Below are 20,756 nucleotides of genomic sequence, written 5' to 3' on the forward strand. Positions count from 1 at the left end.
TTTTATTAACGCCTTCTCTGAGGATGGCAAAATCCGCATCGTTTGGGTGTCGGGCCGAAGCGAAGTAAGGGGAAATGAAAGGGCGGACGTTTTGGCGGTGAAGGCCAGAGTACTACCATCGAAACTTAGTTAACCCGAAGCCATTCGGGTCGACGCAGTCCGAGTTAAGAGAGTGGGCGACGAATGAACATGCTACATTATGGAAAAGCAAAACGGTCGGTAGGACGGCGAAAATCCTATGGGGGATCCACATCGTGAGAAGACGAGGCTATTACTGAAAGGAAGTAAGAAGGAGGTCAGTATAGCTATGGGCAGCATAACGGGACACATAGAACTACGATCTCGTTTATGTAAAATCGGTGCGGCAAGTGATAGCATGTGGGGAAGATGATGAGACGTTGGAGGCTCAAAAAGCTAAATCGGAAGATCGATTTATATGGAAGCTGTATCGAGCTATAGATCGATTCAGACCATATTGGACACGTATGTTGAAGGTCGGATGAGAATTGCGCCCTCTAGAGGCTCAAGAAGTCAAGACTCATGATCGGATGATATGGCAGATATATCAGGTTATGAACCGATTTCCATCATACTTAGCACAGTTGTTGAAAGTGGTACCGAAACACCACGTGCATAATTGCAGTTCAATCGGAAGAGAATTGCGCCCTCTAGTGGCTCAAGAAGTCAAAATCCAAGATCGGTTTATATGGCGGCTATACCAGGTTAAGAACCGATTTGAGCCATACTTAACACAGTTGTTGAAAGTGGTACCGAAACACTACGTGCATAATTGCAGTCCAATCGGTAGAGAATTGCGCTCTCTAGGGGCTCAAGACGTCAAGACCTAAGATCGGTTGATATGGCAGCTATATCAGGTTATGAAACGATTTCCGCCATACTAAGTCATAATGAAACACCTCATGCAAATTTCAGTCCAATCGGATGAGAATTGCGCCATCTTGAAGCTCAAGAAGTCAAGACCCAAGATCGGTTGATATGGCAGCTATAACAGGTTATGAACCGGTTTCCACCATACTAAGCACAGTTGTTTGAAAGTGATAACGAAACACCTTATTCAAAATTTCACTTAAATCGGATGAGAATTGCGCCCTCTAGCGGCTCAAGAAGTCAAGATGGTTTATGTGGCAGCTTTACCAGGTAATGAACCATACAGTTGTTGAAAGTGATACCGAAACACCATGTGCATAATTGCAGTCCAATCGGAAGAGAGTTGCGCCCTCTAAAGGCTCAATAAGTCAAGACCTAAGATCGGTTTATATGGCAGCTATATCGAAACATGGATCTATTTGGCCCATTTACAATCCCAACCGACCTACACTGATATAAAGTATTTGTGCAAAATTTTAATCGCCTAGCTTTACTCTTTCGAAAGTTAGCGTGCTTTCGACAGACATACGAACGGACGGACATGGGTAGATCTACTTAAAATGTTATGACGAACAAGAATATGTATACTTTATGGGGTCTTAGACGCATATTTCGAGGTGTTACAAACAGAATGACGAAATTAGTATACCCCCATATAAAAAGGCAACAGACGGGAGGAGGGGAGAAAACCCGAGCTTAAGGTGAAGAACTGCCCTTCGCTACGCAAGCACGAACCCACCTACGCCAGAGCCTGTGTCAACCACCTACGGCGGAGCCTGTGTCAACCCACCTTCGGAACCATCCTGTTCCCTCAACCTCAGGAGAGATACCAGAGGTACGTTCGAAAGTTCACCCCGATTACAGAAGAAACGGCTGCCCAGAAGGGAGATCCTACGTCTCTGCTGACCCGGACAGGAACAAAGCAAGTGCTCAATAGTGTCCTTCTCATCCTCATCGAGACAACTCCTACAGAAGTCATTGTGCGGTAACCTCATGCGCGCCGCCATGCGGCCTATGGCCCAGTGTCCGGTTATGACCCCTATCAAAGTACTCATCGACCTCTTATCGAAGGCCAGCAATTCCCTCATCCTCCTCCGGTCGATGAACGGCCATAGGGCCTTCGCTTCTTCCAACAAGTAAAATCGTCGTAGGCGTGTTTCGAAGCACCGCGATCGTGTTTCGAAGCACCGCGACATGTGCAGTTTTTCCGAAAAAAAACAGGCGATCATATGCTTGGAAGTGCTTCGAGCGCGACCAACTTTTGTGGGATTTGGCTCATCTTGAAACACGCGTACAGTCTACGACCATTTACTTTCGGGCTCATACGCGTAAATAAAAGATTCATCACCTATTACGATGTCGTAGGCGTGTTTCGAAGCACCGCTTTCGTATATTTGGAGCATTTCTTTCCACCAGTCGACACCTTTTTTTTAACGTTTGACTAATTGTGTGGGATTCAACGCAAACACATTTTTTTGACGGTCAAATGTTCATGTAATTTTGAATGTATGCTGGTCCCACTAATGCTTAAGCTTGTCTCAATATCACAATAGGTCAAATGACGATTTTGCAAAATCAGTTGAGGCACAGCATCAATGGTCATCAATACAACTTCCAACAGATGCACAGAATCATGTGTATGCCATGGGAGTAGTGTAATTGTGCAGACAAAAAATCTGTCATTACTCAAAAACGCATGCATTGGGAAAAGTACGGCTAACAGAGAGGGTTGTCGAGCGTGGCTAAAGTGGTATTAATATCATAGAGGCGTTTTCGCAATAAATTGGGTACTAATGTACAACATACCAACCTACGGTCCTTGAAGCCTTCACAGCTAATGTGGCCGATGAGTTATTCTTACCAAATAACAAAACGCGTCTCATTATGATTGGTGTGTGTTGCGATCTCTGCCGTACCTTTTCCATTTGCAAAGAAAATCTCCAATCATTGAGCTCGTCTCGAAAGAGGAACAAAAACAAATATTCAAAAATTAAGTGATCTTTGCCCAAACAGGCAACTCTATGCAAAGTTTCTTGTCAATATCTTCACTTTGGAAAACTGAACGCGATTTTAACAGACAGGTGAAAGTACAGACGGACGGACCAGGTCCATGGAATTTTCTACCAGAAATATTTGTAGTTACTTTACAAGGTTGGAAATGAAAATATCGATGCAGTATATACGGATAGACAAAATGAATATACCTCCACCCTTCGGTGGTGGGTATAAAAGAAAACAAACATTGTTAAAGAAAATTGGAAAATTGGAAATTATTTTTGATGTCCTGTAAATGGAATTCAAGCAAGAAAACACCCAAGAGCCATAGACATTTACAAACACACAAATATAATTGCAGTAAAACACAAGAACGTACACAAAGTGAAAGTCACATTGACATACAAAATAAGGAGGACAAGGACATGTGAGTCAATCAAGTTGTCATTGCAGAAGTGATTAAAATATTCTAAGGCAATTACACATATTGAAAAGGCAACGACATAACTCCAAACGAGCAAGGTCGAGCAAAGCCGACATTTTGATACTGAACACTGGCCTTAGTACTTAGTACTGGGAAGAACTGATTGGAATAATTGGCACCTTGCGTCAATCCGACTTCTGGGTTGAAACCAGAACAAAGGGTTAATTGTTGCAGAACAATTAAACATAAATTCGGTCAAACCACTCTAACATTTCGCACAATGTTGGTCGGGAGTTGTTGAGAGGAAGTATGGGGAATAAAAATACTTCAGGTATGTGGATTTTAAACTAACATAGGTTTTATTTTCCTTGGGTTGGGTTGCTTCTTCCTTGGTGGCGTTACCTGAGGCTAAAGAGACCGAGTCCACGGATGGACTGTCCAGCAAGGCACAGTTTTACGAGCACGTCATTGGTTCCGTCTACACGGCAGCTATATCTAAATAAAGTCCGACCTCAACCATATTAAGTCTCGGATATCAAGAGGTTCACTGTTTCAAATTCCAGCGAAATCGAGTCATAAATAAAGTTTTTATAGGGTCCAGACCCTTTATCGATAGAGCGGTATATATGGCAGCTATATTCAAATATAGTCCGACCCGAACCATATTTGAGTCAAATGTTGAAGGGTCTAAAGCTATTCACTGTTTAAAATTTCAGCTTAATCGGTTAAAAAATAAAGCTTTTATGGGCATTAGTCCCTTTATCGGCAGATCGGTCTATATAGCAGCTATATCCAACTATATTCCAATCTGAAACATATTTGGGTATTATGTTGGGAGGCCCAAAGCTACTCACTGCTTCAAATTTCAGCGAAATCGGTTAAAAAATAAAGCTTTTATGGGCTTCAGACCTTTTATCGGCAGATCGGTCTATATGGCAGCTAAATCTAAATATAACCCGATATGGACCATATTGGCAGCTATATCCTAATATTTTCCGATCTAAAACATATTTGGGTTTTATGTTGGGAGGCCCAATGCTACTCATTGTTTCAAATTTCATCGAAATCGGTTAAAAAATAAGGCTTTTATGGGCATTAGACCCTTTATCCACAGATCGGTCTATATGGCAGCTATATGAAAATACAGTCCGATCTGAACCATATTTGGGTCCGATGGTGGGTGGCGTAAAGCTACTCATTGTTTCAAATTTCAGCGAAATCAGTTAAAAAATAAAGCTTTTATGCGCTGCAGACCCTTTATCGGCAGATCGGTCTATATGGCAGCTATATCCAAATATAGTCCGACCTGAACCATATTTGGGTCCAATTTTTAGAGCTCTTAAGCTATTCACTGTTTAAAATTTCAGCGAAATCGGTTAAAAAATTAAGCTTTTATGGGCATTAGACCCTTTATCGGCAGACCGGTCTATATAGCAGCTATATCCAAATTTGGTCCGATTTGGCCCGTTCAAGAACTTAACCAGCATGTATCAAAAAGACGTATCTGTGCCAAATTTCAGCTCAATATCTCAATTTTTGAAGGCTGTAGAGTGATTACAACAGACGGACGGACAGACACAGGGACATCGTTAAATCGTCTTAGAATTTTACGACAATCCAAAATATATATACTTTGTAGGGTCGGAAATTGATATTTCGATGTGTTGCAAACGGAATGACTCAATGAATATACCCAAATAGCCAAAAAAAAAAAAAACTAATTTTACTCAAAAAAGTTTTTTCTTACATTAAAAAAGTGTTTATTTATTGAAAATTCAAATTTCTAATTTTGTTTTAATGCATATTTGGTATTTTTCTGTTTTCCTTCCAACAGGAACAACAATTCAGCTTCATTTAATGTGGTGCCGAAAAACGATAAAAATGCCATCATGCAAAATATCGCCAACAGCTATAGACGCTCTGATTTATCATCATCAGAATCAGCCTCATCGTCGTCGTCATCCTCTTTGGCGCCTTCATCCGCCTCCTCCGCAATGGATACTTATGCAACCACAAATCGCAGACGTCGCACGAAACGTCCACGCGATTGCCGCGTCAGCCACTGGTCTGAGTGGTCGGCCTGCAGCAAATCATGCGGTATTGGTGAAATGCATCGATATCGCAAAGTCATTAAGCATGGCAAACGGGGTGGTCGCCCCTGTCCGCCGTTGAAAGAGTCAAAATGGTGTGGTTCAGAAAAGGGTTGCCATGCACCCGAGACCTATTTCAATTGGTAAGTTCAACAATATATGCGAGAAAGTATCAAAATTGTAAAACAAACAATTGCCGAAAAAACAAATAAAAAGGCTTATAAAGGGTGATTTTTTAGCTATTATCTTTTGGCAACACTGCTTTAAACAGCTCACGCATGTTTCGAGTTTTGTTTCACTGCCAAACATCTTCAGTTTGGTCTATAATTTAACCATGAATCGTCTTACTAACGAACAAATTATTGAATCTTATTATCAAAATGCGTGCTCTGTTAAGAAAGTTCATCGCACGCTTCTTCCATTGAGCAATGAACCTCATTTTTGGCTCAATGGGTACGTAAATAAGCAGAATTGTCAATTTGGGTGTGAAGATCAGCCAGAAGCATTGCAAGAGCTACCAATGCATCCAGAAAAAGTCACAGTTTGGTGCGGTTTATGGGTTGGTGGCATCATTGGGCCGTACTTCTTTAAAGATTATGCGAATCGTAAGGTAACTGTGAATGGTGAGCGCTATCGCGAGATGATATCCAACTTTTTTTTTGCCCAAAATGCAAGAGCTTGACATAAATGACATGTGGTTTCAACAAGACTGCACCATATGCCACACAGAACGCGTAACAATGGACTTATTGAAAGACGAGTTCGGTGAACATTTTATTTCACCTTCGGAACCGGTCAATTGGCCGACTAGATCGTTGCGATTTAACGACTTTAGACTATTTTTGTAGGACTATGTTAAAGCTAATTCCTAAACAGACAAGCCCGTTTGAACTGACGAATTAGAAGCCAAGACTGAAGCATTCGAGAGAGCGGCCGAAATATTGGAAAGAGTGTGCCAAAATTGGACTAAGAGGATGGAACATTTGAGACGTAGTCACAGTCAACATTTGCATGAGATAATCTTCAAACATTAAATTATATGGACCGTACTATCGATTGCGTAGAAATACGTACGTTGTTTGCGTAGAAAAGTTCTGGTTGGGGTTGTATACCGTCCGAACAAAAGAGTGCAATATGATGACTTGGTGAAGAGACTTGAGGATATAAATTGTCATTATAATGATATTATAGTCACTGGTGACTGTGGTAATGTGCTTGAAGAAACACATTTGACGGGGAGCATGCAATCAATAGGGTTGCATGTTGTTAATTCCAATACTGCCACACACAGAGACTCTTATTGACTTGTTCTTCGTAAGTTCCAAGACTGATGTTAAGTTATATGATCAATTATCGGCACCCCTATTTTCAAAACATGATTTATTATACCCACCACCGAAGGATGGGGGTATATTCATTTTGTCATTCCGTTTGCAACACATCGAAATATCCATTTCCGACCCTATAAAGTATATATATTCTTGATCAGCGTAAAAATCTAAGACGATCTAGACATGTCCGTCCGTCTGTCTGTTGAAATCACGCTACAGCCTTTAAAAATAGAGATATTGAGCTGAAACTTTGCACAGATTCTTTTTTTGTCCATAAGCAGGTTAAGTTCGAAGATGGGCTATATCAGCCATATAGACCGATCCGCCGATTTAGGGTCTTAGGCCCATAAAAGCCACATTTATTATCCGATTTTGCTGAAATTTGGGACAGTGAGTTGTGTTAGGCCCCTCGACATCCTCCGTCAATTTGGCTTAGATCGGTCTAGATTTGGATATAGCTGCCATATAGACCGATATGCCAATTTAGGGTCTTAGGCCCATAAAAGCCACATTTATTATCGGATTTTGCTGAAATTTGGAACAATGAGTTGTGTTAGGCCCTTCGACATCCTCCGTGAATTTGGCTCAGATCAGTCCAGATTTGGATATAGCTGCCATATAGACCGATCATCCGATTTAGGGTCTAAGTCCCATAAAAGCCACATTTATTATCCGATTTCGCTGAAATTTGGGACAGTGAGTTGCGTTAGGCCCTTCGACATCCTCCGTTAATTTGGCTCAGATCGGTCCAGATTTGGATATAGCTGCCATATAGACCGATATGCCAATTTAGGGTCTTAGGCCCATAAAAGCCACATTTATTATCGGATTTTGCTGAAATTTGGAACAATGAGTTGTGTTAGGCCCTTCGACATCCTCCGTGAATTTGGCTCAGATCGGTCCAGATTTGGATATAGCTGCCATATAGACCGATCATCCGATTTAGGGTCTAAGTCCCATAAAAGCCACATTTATTATCCGATTTCGCTGAAATTTGGGACAGTGAGTTGCGTTAGGCCCTTCGACATCCTCCGTGAATTTGGCTCAGATCGGTCCAGATTTGGATATAGCTGACATATAGACCGATCATCCGATTTAGGGTCTAAGTCCCATAAAAGCCACATTTATTATCCGATCTTGCTGAAGTTTGGGACAGTGAGTTATGTTATGCCTTTCGACATCTTTCTTCAATTTGGCCCAGATCGGTTCAGATTTGGATATAGCTGTCATATAGACCGATTTCTTGATTTATGGTTTTGGGCCCATAAAATGCTTATATATTATCCGATGTCGCCAATATTTGGGACAGTGACTTAAGTTAAACCCCTTGACATACTTCTGCAATATCGCACAGATCGGTTCAGATTTGGATATAGCTGCCATATTGACCGATATCTACGTTTTAGGTTTTGGGGCCATAAAAGACGCATTTATTGTCCGATGTCGCTGAAATTTGAGACAGTGAGTTTGGTAAGGCTCTTCGAAGTCCTTCTTCAATTTTGCCCAGATCGGTCGAGATTTGAATATAGCTGCCATATACACCGATATCGCGATTTAAGGTCTTGGCCCCATAAAAGGCGCATTTATAATCCGATTTCACTGAAATTTGACACAGTGACTTATGTTAGGCTTTTTGACATCCGTATCGTATATGGTTCAGATCGGTTTATTTTTAGATATAGCTAGTGTACTTTTAGTATTTGGTCCAAATCGGAACATATTTTGATATAACTGATATGGGACATAAGGTATGAAATTTCCAACGAATGAAAGGTGGTTTACATATATTCCCGAGGTGGTGGGTATCCAAAGTTCGGCCCGGCCGAACTTAACGGCTTTTTACTTGTTTGACTTATGGCGTTCCAATGGAATATACAAGTATAACATATACGTACAGAGACTATAGAAACATTGATTATAACTCACTACTTTGTGAAATTGGCACCGTTGAGTGGCAGAAACTTTATGGCATGTCTTGCGTAGATGAACAGATTGCATTTCTTTAACATAATGTGAGTCAGATTTTCGACAAATGTGTTCCGATGAAGACCCGAACTGTTTTTTCGAATGGGAATCAGTGGTTTGATAATGATATTAAAGTATTGATACGTAAAAGAGATTGTGCGTACTCTCGATGGAAGCGTTTTAGAACACCTGAACTCTTTAATGATTACAAGCGTGCGAGGAATCAGACCACTTCTTGTATAAAGACGAAGAAAATAGCTTATTTTAGTCGTAAATTTCAAGAGGCATTGAACACGAAAGATACTTGGAGACATATTAAGTCAATTGGAATAGGAAGTGATAATGCATCAATTGATAGACATGTTGATTAAGATGAGATTAATAGGAGTTTCTTGAACATATCTTTTCCTGAGCCAAACGTACATTTCTACGACAGTGAATTTAGTAACGTAAACCATAGTAGTAACAACACCTCACCAGACCTACGTTTTGATCTTGAGCGTTTTGAACAAAGCGATATCGTTAGCGCTGTAGAATCAATTAAGTCTAATGCCATTGATTGTGATGGTATTGACCCAAGATTTTTTAGGATAATTCTACCCTTTATTCTTCCGTATATGTGCCATCTTTTTAACAATATTATTTTAAGGAGTTGCTATCCACAGTCTTGGAAACGGGCAAGGATAGTCCCAATAAGAATAACCAGGAATTTAGGCCAATAGCAATACTTCCATTCGTCTCTAAGATATTTGAGACTCTAGTCAACCGGAAAATATCTGAATATATTGCGAATAATTCGCTGCTAACAGATTTTCAATCTGGTTTCCGGCCAAAGCACAGTTGCACTACTGCACTTTTGAAAGTAGTTGAAGATGTAAGGAGTGATATTGATAGCGATAAAGTTGCCTTTCTTGTTCTTTTAGATCATTCGAAAGCTTTTGATTCCGTTGATCCCAATATACTTTGCCTTAAACTGAAACATTTATTTAAATTTTCTGAAAGAACAACGGATCTTATATATTCCTATCTTACGAATAGAAGCCAATCGGTATGTGTTGATAGCCGCTGCTCTAGTTATCTTCCAGTCTCAAGAGGTGTTCCACAGGGGTCTGTATTGGGCCCACTCCTTTTTTCCTTATATAGCAATGACCTTCCTGGACAGTTGCCCAACTGTGGTATTCATATGTATGCCGACGACGTACAGCTGTATATGAGCTCCTCGCCGGGGAGGTTGATCGATGGCGTACTTCGACTAAATAATGACTTGGATAGGATAAACACATGGGCAAACGCCAACGGACTACTTTTAAATCCAATAAAGTCAAAGTGCCTTGTAATTGGTAGGAATCGGGTGACAATGCCGCCCAATCTTGATGTGGCAATTGCTGGAGCCCCAATTGAGATTGTTTCATCTGCAAGAAACCTTGGTTTGGAGTTTGATGATAGACTTTCATGGAAGAATCATGTCAGTATGACAGTGGGCAGGACCTACGGCGTTTTACGAAACTTATATATGAGTCGACAGTATACCCCTTTGTCAATAAGAATGCTTTTGGCTAGGACATTTATTCTGCCGAAACTATTATACTCTTGCGAGGTTTTTTACGGTTGTGATGTAACTCATAGGAATAAATTGCACGTGGCCTTTAACGATGTCGTTAGATACATTTTTGGTTTGCGTAGAAGAGACCGGGTATCTGACTTTGCCAGACAAGTATTGGTGTCTCTTTTAACTCGTTCCTTAAGATACGCTTGTTGCAAATGATCCACAAGAGAATTTATACCAATGAACCGTCATATCTGGCTTCTGTTTTGCGTTTTGCCAACTCTACAAGAGGTAAACAAGTAATACAAATACGTCATCAATATCGTGTATCTGAACAACAGTTCTTTGTTAATGCTATACGTCTCTGGAATAATCTTCCCAATAGTATTCAAATTATAAGTAATGAACGACAGTTCAAATCTTTGATTTATAATCATTTTAATTAATTATTTGTTTTGTTTTTTTTATAACTATTTTTTTAAATTTATTTTATTAGTAACTTTGATTAAACTGTTAAATTTTCTTTAAAGTTTCTTTTTCTTCTTTTTTTTTATTTTGTTTAAACCTTTTTTTAACTTAAATATTGTATCAGTAACTTTGCTTGAGTTGTTAAATATTTTGTATCAATTATTGTTCTATTTAAATGAAAACTTGTTGAACTCATTGTATTTATCAATTTACTATCCCATGCTTTATATAAGACACTGTCTTTTGTATGGGTTTTATCATAATAAAATACAAATATATTCCAATACATTCCAAGATTCACAATAAGATTTCACACATTTTTCCAATTTTTCTCAATTTTATGTCTTTTTGGAAAAACTTTCTTAAGGCTCTTAAAAACTTACCCTTTACATCCAAATCTGGAGCGATCTGGGCCAAATTCTGGAAGGATGTCGAAAGTCCTAACACAACAAAATTGCAGCTAAATCGGATAATAAATCGGCAGATCGGTCTATGTTGGGGCTATATCAAGATAAAATTTAATATAGCTCATCTTCGAAATTAATTGCCTATGGAAAAAAGAATCTTTTCAAAGTTTCGGTTTCATATCTCATTCGGACGGACAAGACTAGATCGTTTTAAATTTTTAAGATGATCAAGAAATTGATGTTTTGAATGACAAAATGAATATACCTCCATTCTTTGGTGGTTGGATATAAAAATTAAATGGTTGAGCTTTGTCAGTTTGTTTGTCTGTTCCGTGAAGACTCAAAAACTGATCCGATTTTCATGAAATTAGGTAGGGTGGACCCCCCCCCCCTTACCTCTTTTTCAAAATCGCCAGATCTTGGCGATGGGTGCACCGATTAAAGCGAAATGTGATATGCCACCTTATGATACCTCAAAAACTCGAAATTGGTCTTATGTTGGAGTCAAATAACATGGGGGGACGCCCCATCCAAAAACCCACCCGTACGGATATGTTTACCAATTGGGACAGTATGGGTATCTTATGAAAGGTATTTAAGAGTAGAATACCGTGGGCAGCGGGGGCAGCAAATGTGCCAGTTCTCGCGTTCACAGCGGCGGGGGCAACAACAGGCTGACACCCACTCACCAACGCGCCGCGACTAGCCATCGCCTCATAAGCCGACAGCTTACCCTTCATAGCCTCGTTATCCAGCATCAGCCTCATGAATAGTTCTTCATACTGGCCAGTATACTGGATAACCCTTCTCGCCATACTCCCACTCACACCAGCCTCATAAACAGCACCCAGCAAGGCATCCGTCACCTCCTTCATCTCCCCTACCGTGACGCCTTGCTCCCCCAACGGTGCAAATACACGCCTGCGAGCCCTACTCACCCGCTGCTCCGCCTTCCGCGGAGTCGATGGACCCCCACCTTCACTGGTAACACTAGCACCGCCATCAACCACCGCCGCCGCACTGGCACTACCACCAGCGCCATCAACCCCACCAGCTGTCCTCCGACTACCAGATGGCAATTCACCACCTGCCACCACCTTCCCCCCCTTGCCAACCGTCACACCAGGCGAACCCAGTTTCAGGCGCTTCCCATCCTCGACTCCACTGCCACTGGACAACAAGTCCACTGACTCCTTCCTCATCATTCCTCCAGCACGAGCCACCGACGAATCGGTGCTAATGCCACCATCCGAGGTCCCCCCACCTCCTACACTCCCCTTCTTCCCCTTGCTCCTCCTCACCATAGCAAATTCTCGTTTCCAAAGCTCCTCCGTCTAACCTGTCTCACTTTGGTCACAACAACCGCTCCCAAAAATAAAACTCCAAAAAAATAACACTTTTTAACAAATTGGGTGTAATTACCGCCCAAAAACAAAACAGTCCCAAGTGGGCATATTTGACGATCATGATAATATGGGACTCAAATAAAAAGTATTCGGGAGTTGATTACGATTATGGTATTAAAAATGAGGTTAAAGTGATAGGAGGTTGTCTTCCCACAAAACACATCCCAAAATGTGAATATTTGTCAATCACGGCTAAATGGGGTTCAATAAAAGGTATTTACTAGCCGAAAATCAAATTGAGCTGGGGATATACATATGTTATCGAATTTTGAATACCCGTGGTGATGGGTATCCAAAATTCGTCCCTATCAAAACTCAATGTGTTTTGTTTGTTCAGTTCAAATATGGGCTATATCGCACTAAATTTTTATATAGCTCCTATATAGACCGATCCACCAATTTAAGGTCTTAGGCACATAAAAGCCATATTTATTATCTGATTTTGCTGAAATTCGGGACAGTGAGTTGTGTTAGGCCACTGGATATTGTTTCTATACCCACCACCGAAGGATGGGGGTACACTCATTTTGTCATTCCGTTTGCAACACATTGAAATATCCATTTTCGACACTATAAAGTATATATATTCTTGATCAGCGTAAAATCTAAGACCATCTAGCCATGTCCGTCCGTCTGTCTGTTGAAATCACACTACAGTCTTTAAAAATAAAGATATTGAGCTGAAACTTTGCACAGATTCTTTTTTTGCCTATAAGCAGGTTAAGTTCGAAGATGGGCTATATCGGACTATATCTTGATGTAGCCCCCATATATACCGATCCGCCGATTTATGGCCTTAGGCCCATCAAAGCCACATTTATTATCCGATTTTGCTGAAATTTGAGACAGTGAGTTGTGTTAGGCCCCTCGACATCCTTCGTCAATTTGGCCCAGATCGGTCAAGATTTAGATATAGCTGCCATATAGACCGATCCCCCAATTTAGGGTCTGAGGCCCATCAAAGCCACATTTATTATCAGATTTTGCTGAAATTTGGGACAGTGAGTTGTGTTAGGCCGTTCAACATCCTTCGTCAATTTGGCTCAGATCGGTTCAGATTTGGATATAGCTGCCATATAGACCGATCCTCCGATTTAGGGTCTTAGACCCTTAAAAGCCACATTTATTATCCGATTTTGCTGAAATTTGTAACAATAAGTTGTGTTGGGCCCTTCGACATCCTTCTGCAATTTGGCCCAGATCGGTCCAGAGTTGGATATAGCTGCCATATAGACCGATCCTCCGATTTAAAGTCTTAGGCCCATAAAAGCCACATTTTTTATCCGATTTTGCTGAAATTTGGGACAGTGAGTTGTGTTGAGCTCTTCGATATCCTTCGTTAATTTGGCCCAGATCAGTACAGATTTGGATATAGACCCCATATATACCGATCTGCCGATTTAGGGTCTTAGGCCCATCAAAGCCACATTTATTATCCGATTTTGCTGAAATGTGGGACGGTGAGTTGTGTTAGGCCCTTCGACATCTTTCTTCATTTCGGCTCAGATCGGTCCACATTTGAATATAGCTGCCATATAGACCGATCGCTCGACTTCAGGTTTTCGGCCCATAAAGGAAGCATTTATTGTCCAACGTCACCGAAATTTGGACAGTGATTTGTCTTAGGCCCTTCGCCATTTTCCTTTTATTTGACCCTGATCGGTTCAGATTAGGATATAGCTGCCATATAGATCCAATTCTCGATTTAAGGTTTTGGGTCCATGAAAGGCGCATTTATTGTCCGATGTTGCCGAAATTTGGAACAGTTAGTTAAGTTATGCCCCTTGACATACTTTTACAATATGGAACAGATCGGTTCAGATTTGGATATAGCTGCCATATAGACCGATCTCTCGGTTTTAGGTTTTGGGGCCATAAAAAGCGCATTTATTGTCTGATTTCGCTGAAATTTGGGACAGTGCTTGGTGTTAGACTCTTCGACATGCTTCTTCAATTTCACTCAGATCGGTCCAGATTTGAATATAGCTGCCATATAGACCGATCTCTCGGTTTTAGGTTTTGGGGCCATAAAAGCGCATTTATTGTCCGATATTGCGGAAATTTGGGACAGTGCATTGTGTTAGGCTCTTCGAAATTTTTCTGCAACTTGGCTCAAATCGCTGCAGATTTGGGTATAGCTGCCATGTAGACTGATCTCTCGATTTAAAGTCTTGGCCCCCTAAAAGGCGCATTTGTAAACCGATTTCACTGAAATTTGACATAGTGACTTATATTAGGCTTTTCGACATGCGTGTCGTATATGGTTCAGATCGGTTTATTTTTTAATATAGCTACTAAAATGACCAATATTTTATTACACACAATTGAACAATGACTTGTACCGATTAGTATTTGGTCCAAATGGGCTCATATTTCGATATAACTGCTATGGGCTATAAGGTATGCAATTTTCACCGGTTTCTGATGAAAGGTGGTTTACATATATACCCGAGGTGGTGGGTATCCTAAGTTCAACCCGGCTCAACAAGGCCCAAGAAACAAGGTTGTATAAAAGTCATCACCCATGGTGATGGGTATCCAAAATTCGTCCCCATCAAACTCAACGCGTTTTGTTTGTTTTTATTTCAAGCTTCAGATTAGTTTTATAAATCCCATAATTTTAAAAACTTAATTAAAGGTTTTAGTGTCATTTAATTTGTCTTTGACATGCTTATCAAAACGGCTTAATTTAATAGCAAATAAATGGCTTTTGGTTTTATATAACTTTTTTTTCTGTGAATCAATGAAATAAACCAATAACGCCAAATATTATTATCAGCAATTCATCTAATAAAATTTATGCAAAAACATCATATGAAGTTCAATAGGTTTTTTAACATTTTTTATATGTTTTACTCATTGCAGGTCTGACACATGAATCTCATATGGACAACCAACCGTGTAAAACCTCTTTCAAAAAGGCGTATTATTTTTAACAAAAATAGAAACACAGAATAAGTATAAATACGAAAAAGAAAAACCACAAACATAAACACAAACACAAACAACAGTCCCAAAAAGCCCCCAACACATCAAAATAGAAATAAAAGCGAAAAAGAAAAAATATTCAAAACAAATATATATAAATATTTACTATACAAAAACTGTATTAATTTAACTTAAAAAATTTACATAGATGGAAACCAAACACAAAAAAAATTAAATCTAGATTTTAGGTAAATACACAGACATATACACACAAAGAGAGCGAAGAATTAAGGCATTAAAATCATCATAGATTTTTTTTCGACAAAAAAAAAACACCGATAACGAGCAAAAATGAATTGACACTTCAAAAAAGTAAAAGATTCATGGAATATTTGGCAAAACATTTTCATTTGAACAACTGTAACAAATCAAATATAACTGCGAACAGAATGAAATAATTTTGATTTGAAGCTGTTTTTGTTTTTTTGTTATCAGACAACACGACACCATGGACAATATATAACCAAAAAATTCACAACAAAATAAAAAAAAAAACTTGAAAACTTAAAAAAAAATATTGTTTTATTTTATTACCAAGAACAAAGAGATTCGTAAAAAAAAAACTTTATTTGCCATAACTAAAAACTTTTAATTTTATTTTTATTAAAGAAGGGATTACTGGAAGGTAATTTATCAACTTAAATGCCATTAAAACTCTCAAAAAACTACTGCTTCTCTGACCCAATATTATTTTAATCATGTTTATTTTTTTGTTCGCCTAATACATTTATATACACTCATGTAAAGTTCGTAGTGGTACAAAATAAGACATTTTAGTAAAGTTACAAAAAACCCCCCAGAAAAGAGAGGGAATCATAACCAGAGGAAAAGCCAAGAGATTTGGCTTTTAATGAAAATTTTCGTATTTTTATAATATTTTTTTTTTTTTTTTTTTGAAAATTTATGACAAAAATAAATTTATGACAAAAATAATAATAACAACAAAACAAAAAATATTTTTTTTTTCAGGAAATAAAATTAAAACAAGTAAAAAGGCGTTAAATTCGGCCGGGCCGAACTTTGGATACCCACCAGCTCGGGTATATGTGTACATCCACCTTTCATCAAAAATCGGTGAAAATTTCATACCTTATACTCATATACCTCATACCGATCTGAATAATATACGACACGGATGTCGAAAAGCCGAACATAAGTCACTATGTCAAATTTCAGTGAAATCGGATTATAAATGCGCATTTTATGGGGCCAAGACTTTAAATCGAGATATCGGTCTACATGGCAGCTATATCGAAATCTGGACCGATTTGGGCCAAGTTGCATAAACATGTCGAAGAGCCTAACGCTAAGCACTGTCCCAAATTTCGGCGAAATCGGACAATACATGCCTCTTTTATGGGCCCTAAACCTTAAATCCAGAGATCGGTCTATATGACAGTTATATTCAAATCTGGACCGATCTGGGCCAAATTGAAGAAGGACGTCGAAGAGCCTAACCAAACTCACTGTCTCAAATTTCAGCGAAATCGGACAATAAATGCGTCTTTTATGGCCCCAAAACCTAAAACCTAGATATCGGTCTATATGGCAGCTATATCCAAATCTAGACCGATCTGTGCGATATTGCAGAAGTATGTCAAGGGGCTTAACTTAACTCACTGTTCCAAATTTCGGGGACATCGGGCAATAAATGAGCATTTTATGGGCCCAAAACCATAAATCAAGAAATCGGTCTATATGGCAGCTATATCCAAATTTGAACCGATCTGGACCAAATTGAAGAAATATGTCAAAGGGCCTAACACATCTCACTCTCCCAAATTTCAGCAAAATCGGATAATGAATGTGGTTATTATGGACCTTACACCATAAATCGGAGGATCGATCTATATGGCAGCTATATCCAAATCTGGACCGATCTGAGCCAAATTAACGAAGGGTGTCGATGGGCCTTACACAATTCACTGCCCCAAATTTCATCAAAATCGGATAATAAATGTGGCTTTTGTGGGCCTAAGACCCTAAACCGGAGAATCGGTCTATATGGCAGCTATATTCAAATCTGAACCGATCTAGACCAAATTAAAGAAACATGTCAAAGGGACTAAGGCAACTCACTGTCCCAAATTTCAGCGAAATCGGACCATAAATTTGGCTTTTATGGGCCTTAGACCCTAAATCGGAGGATCGGTCTATATGGCAGCTATATCCAAATCTGGACCGATATAAACCAAATTGACGAAGGATGTCGAAGGGCCTAACACAACTCACTGTCCCAAATTTCAACAAAATCGGATAATAAATGTGGCTTTCATGGGCCTAAGACCCTAAATCGGCCGATCGGTCTATATGGGGGCTATATCAAGATATAGTCCGATATAGCCCATCTTCGAACTTAACCTGCTTATGGACAAAAAAAGAGTCTGTGCAAAATTTCAGCTCAATATCTCTATTTTTAAAGACTGTAGCGTGATTTCAACAGACAGACGGACAGACGAACGGACATGGCTAGATCGTCTTAGATTTTTACGCTGATCAAGAATATATATACTTTATAGGGTCGGAAATGGATATTTCGATGTGTTGCAAACGGAATGACAAAATGAATATACCCCCATCCTTCGGTGGTGGGTATAAAAACTAACTGATCGATTCAGACCATATTTGACACGTATGTTGAAGGTCATAGGAGAACCCGTTGTACAAAATTTCACCCAAATCAGATAATAATTGCGCCCTCTAGAGGCTCAAGAAGTCAAGATCCAAGATCGCTTTATATGGCAGCTATATCAGGTTATGGACCAATTTAAACCATACTTTGCACAGTTGTTGAAAGTCATGACAAAACACGTCATACAAAATTCCAACGAAATCGGATGGAATTTGCGCCCTCTAAAGGCTCAAGAAGTCAAGACTCCTGATCGGTTTATATGAGAGCTGTATCAGGTTATGCACCGATTTCACCCATACTTGACACAGTTGTTAAAAATCATAAATAAAACATCTTATTCCAAATATCAACCAAATCGGTTAAAAATTGCGTGCTCTCGTGGTTCAAGAAATCAAGATTCAAGATCGGTTTATATGGCAACTATAACAGGTTATGGATATGGAATGAGGTGTTTACCCAGTGCCTTGTGTCTTCTCCTCGCAATGGCGGGGCAGCGACACAAAAGGTACTTGACAGTCCCCAACTCCTCCTCGCCAACGCACAGCCTATAGAGCCAACTTCACACATATTAATGAGTGCTGTCCTATTCTAATTTTAATCTCAATGATAAGGATCATCCGTTTTATAGCCGAATCTTAACGGGGTGCTTGAGTGCACTACCACTTTCAGGAAAAGTTTTTACATGGCTTCTATGCATGTCATAGTACATTAAAAATGTCGCCAACATTTGAAGAAGACAACCACCGCAGAAAACTTTTTCTGATGTTCTAGCCAGGATTCGAACCCAGGTATTCAGCGTCATTGGTGGATATGCTAACCTCTGCGCTATGGTGGCCACCTATCAGAAGTCCGAATAAATACTTACTCAACTCCAGGATAAGCGACGTCCCCTATCGCGAAATGAAGGCAAGGAGAAAGGAAATGCTCCAGTGTGTCATCGAGCTGCGCATAGATGTCTTATATGTCCCGTAATGATGCCGAAAGCCATACAGATATGATTTTTACCACCTCTCAATATTAGACTCTATTCGGATCTCCATAGAACCTTCGTAGCCCTTTCGGCCGTTTCACTGTATGGTTACCTCCACTGTGTAAAAAGGCTACGCATCACCACAAGTTTGTCGACGTCAGTTTACTTACAACAGATCATACCTACCTCCTACTACCCTATTTCCATATTCTACTGAGATTCTGTCAGATGCAAAGATCAGCAACAATACTATCACGGGATGCAAAACCAATTAAACAAACTATCATCGTGGCCATTGACCTTTTAATAGTACATGATAGGACAAGCACTCCACATTGTTCAACGACGCTATCGATCCTGATATCTCAAACTCGACGAAGAGGTGAATTGTGATCTACAATGCGGTAGACATTCACACGTAGAGTTCAGCAATGCGAAGTCGAAGCCATTATATAGGAAGTTCCCTCGAGGGGTGCAATCTACCCGATCCTGTCTAACATCTACCACTCCAAGGCCCTCCAGGCTATAGAATAATGTCATATCAGAATGACGGCTTAATAGTAGCGAGGGGCAATGTCATTGATAGGCTGCACGATCGGATTAATGTTTATCTCAGGCATCTGGAGGAATTTTTCAGGAATAGTTACTAAAAATCTAGTCCACAATATCATCACCGACAATGTTCATCACCAGAACAAGTAAGGTCGCAGAAGTGGTCGTTGGACAAAGAATTCAGTCAGTGAAATACCCAAAGTTTTTGGAGATGATCCTCGACAACCTCTTCTCGATGTCAATCCATGCCTCTGCAATATGCGAAAGGATGGAAAAAAGATCAAAGTCATCAAATCTTCGATCGACTGCCCTTTTGGAATGGACAAAGTATCCTTAGAGACAACTTTTAAGGCGATTGACCGATCGATAGCAAATTGTCCAGCTCCAGTGTGTGAAGAAACCTAAAGAAGTGTTCAAACTTGGTATTAGGGACTATCTCGGGCTGCAAACATATGGCTAATATTGATTATATACAAAAGGAGACTATTATCCTTTAGGATGATAAAACCCTTAATATGGATAAGAACAGGAACCTTAGCGATAAAAAGAGGATGCTATTCATCAACATCTCGCCAACTCACTCACAATAGCCTCATACAGAACGGGGTTGCAGTATGTTCGCTAACGCAGAGTCACTGAGGACCGTTCCAATTAAAGCTGCCAAATTTCTGAAGATATATCTGGGGATCATAGCCGAGGAGGAATTATCTGGGAATAATTCAATCTATGTAGGCTACCTCAGAGGCTAGTATGTGCGCCTATGGCGTTGAACGCCTCGGTTCGAATGCTGGCGAGAATATCCGAAAAACATTTTAGCTGTTGTTATTATCTCCTAATGCTGGCGATATTTTTGGTTAACTATGACCTGTACAAACTTCTCCCCAAAGAGACCTCGCACTTGAATTAGACAACACTCACTGAAGTTTTTCCTGTTCCTCTATGGTAAGTTCTTGGACAAATTTGCATGTGTATTAGTCTGTGTAGTGACATCTATTAGGAACTTACCGCCAAGATGTCTGCACTCTTATTCTTCCTTACTCCACTATGACAAGGAACAAAAGCAATGCGGAGCCTGACATACACAAAGAAGACTT

General features: G+C 39.8%; 1 protein-coding gene across 1 annotated transcript in view; it reads left to right on the forward strand.

Annotated features, from left to right (window-relative positions):
* The window catches only part of LOC106091771 (spondin-1), a 246,042-nt gene extending 230,445 nt beyond the window's left edge, over positions 1-15,597 (forward strand). Inside the window, exons 5-6 of the mRNA XM_059369134.1 lie at positions 5,142-5,540; positions 15,386-15,597. Coding sequence (XP_059225117.1) covers positions 5,142-5,540; positions 15,386-15,398 — 412 coding nt within the window. The 3' untranslated portion in view covers positions 15,399-15,597. The remainder of the gene's footprint in view (positions 1-5,141; positions 5,541-15,385) is intronic.
* Positions 15,598-20,756: the final 5,159 nt, after the last annotated feature.

The sequence above is a fragment of the Stomoxys calcitrans genome, chromosome 5 (genome assembly GCF_963082655.1).
Source record: "Stomoxys calcitrans chromosome 5, idStoCalc2.1, whole genome shotgun sequence".
NCBI lineage: Eukaryota > Metazoa > Arthropoda > Insecta > Diptera > Muscidae > Stomoxys > Stomoxys calcitrans.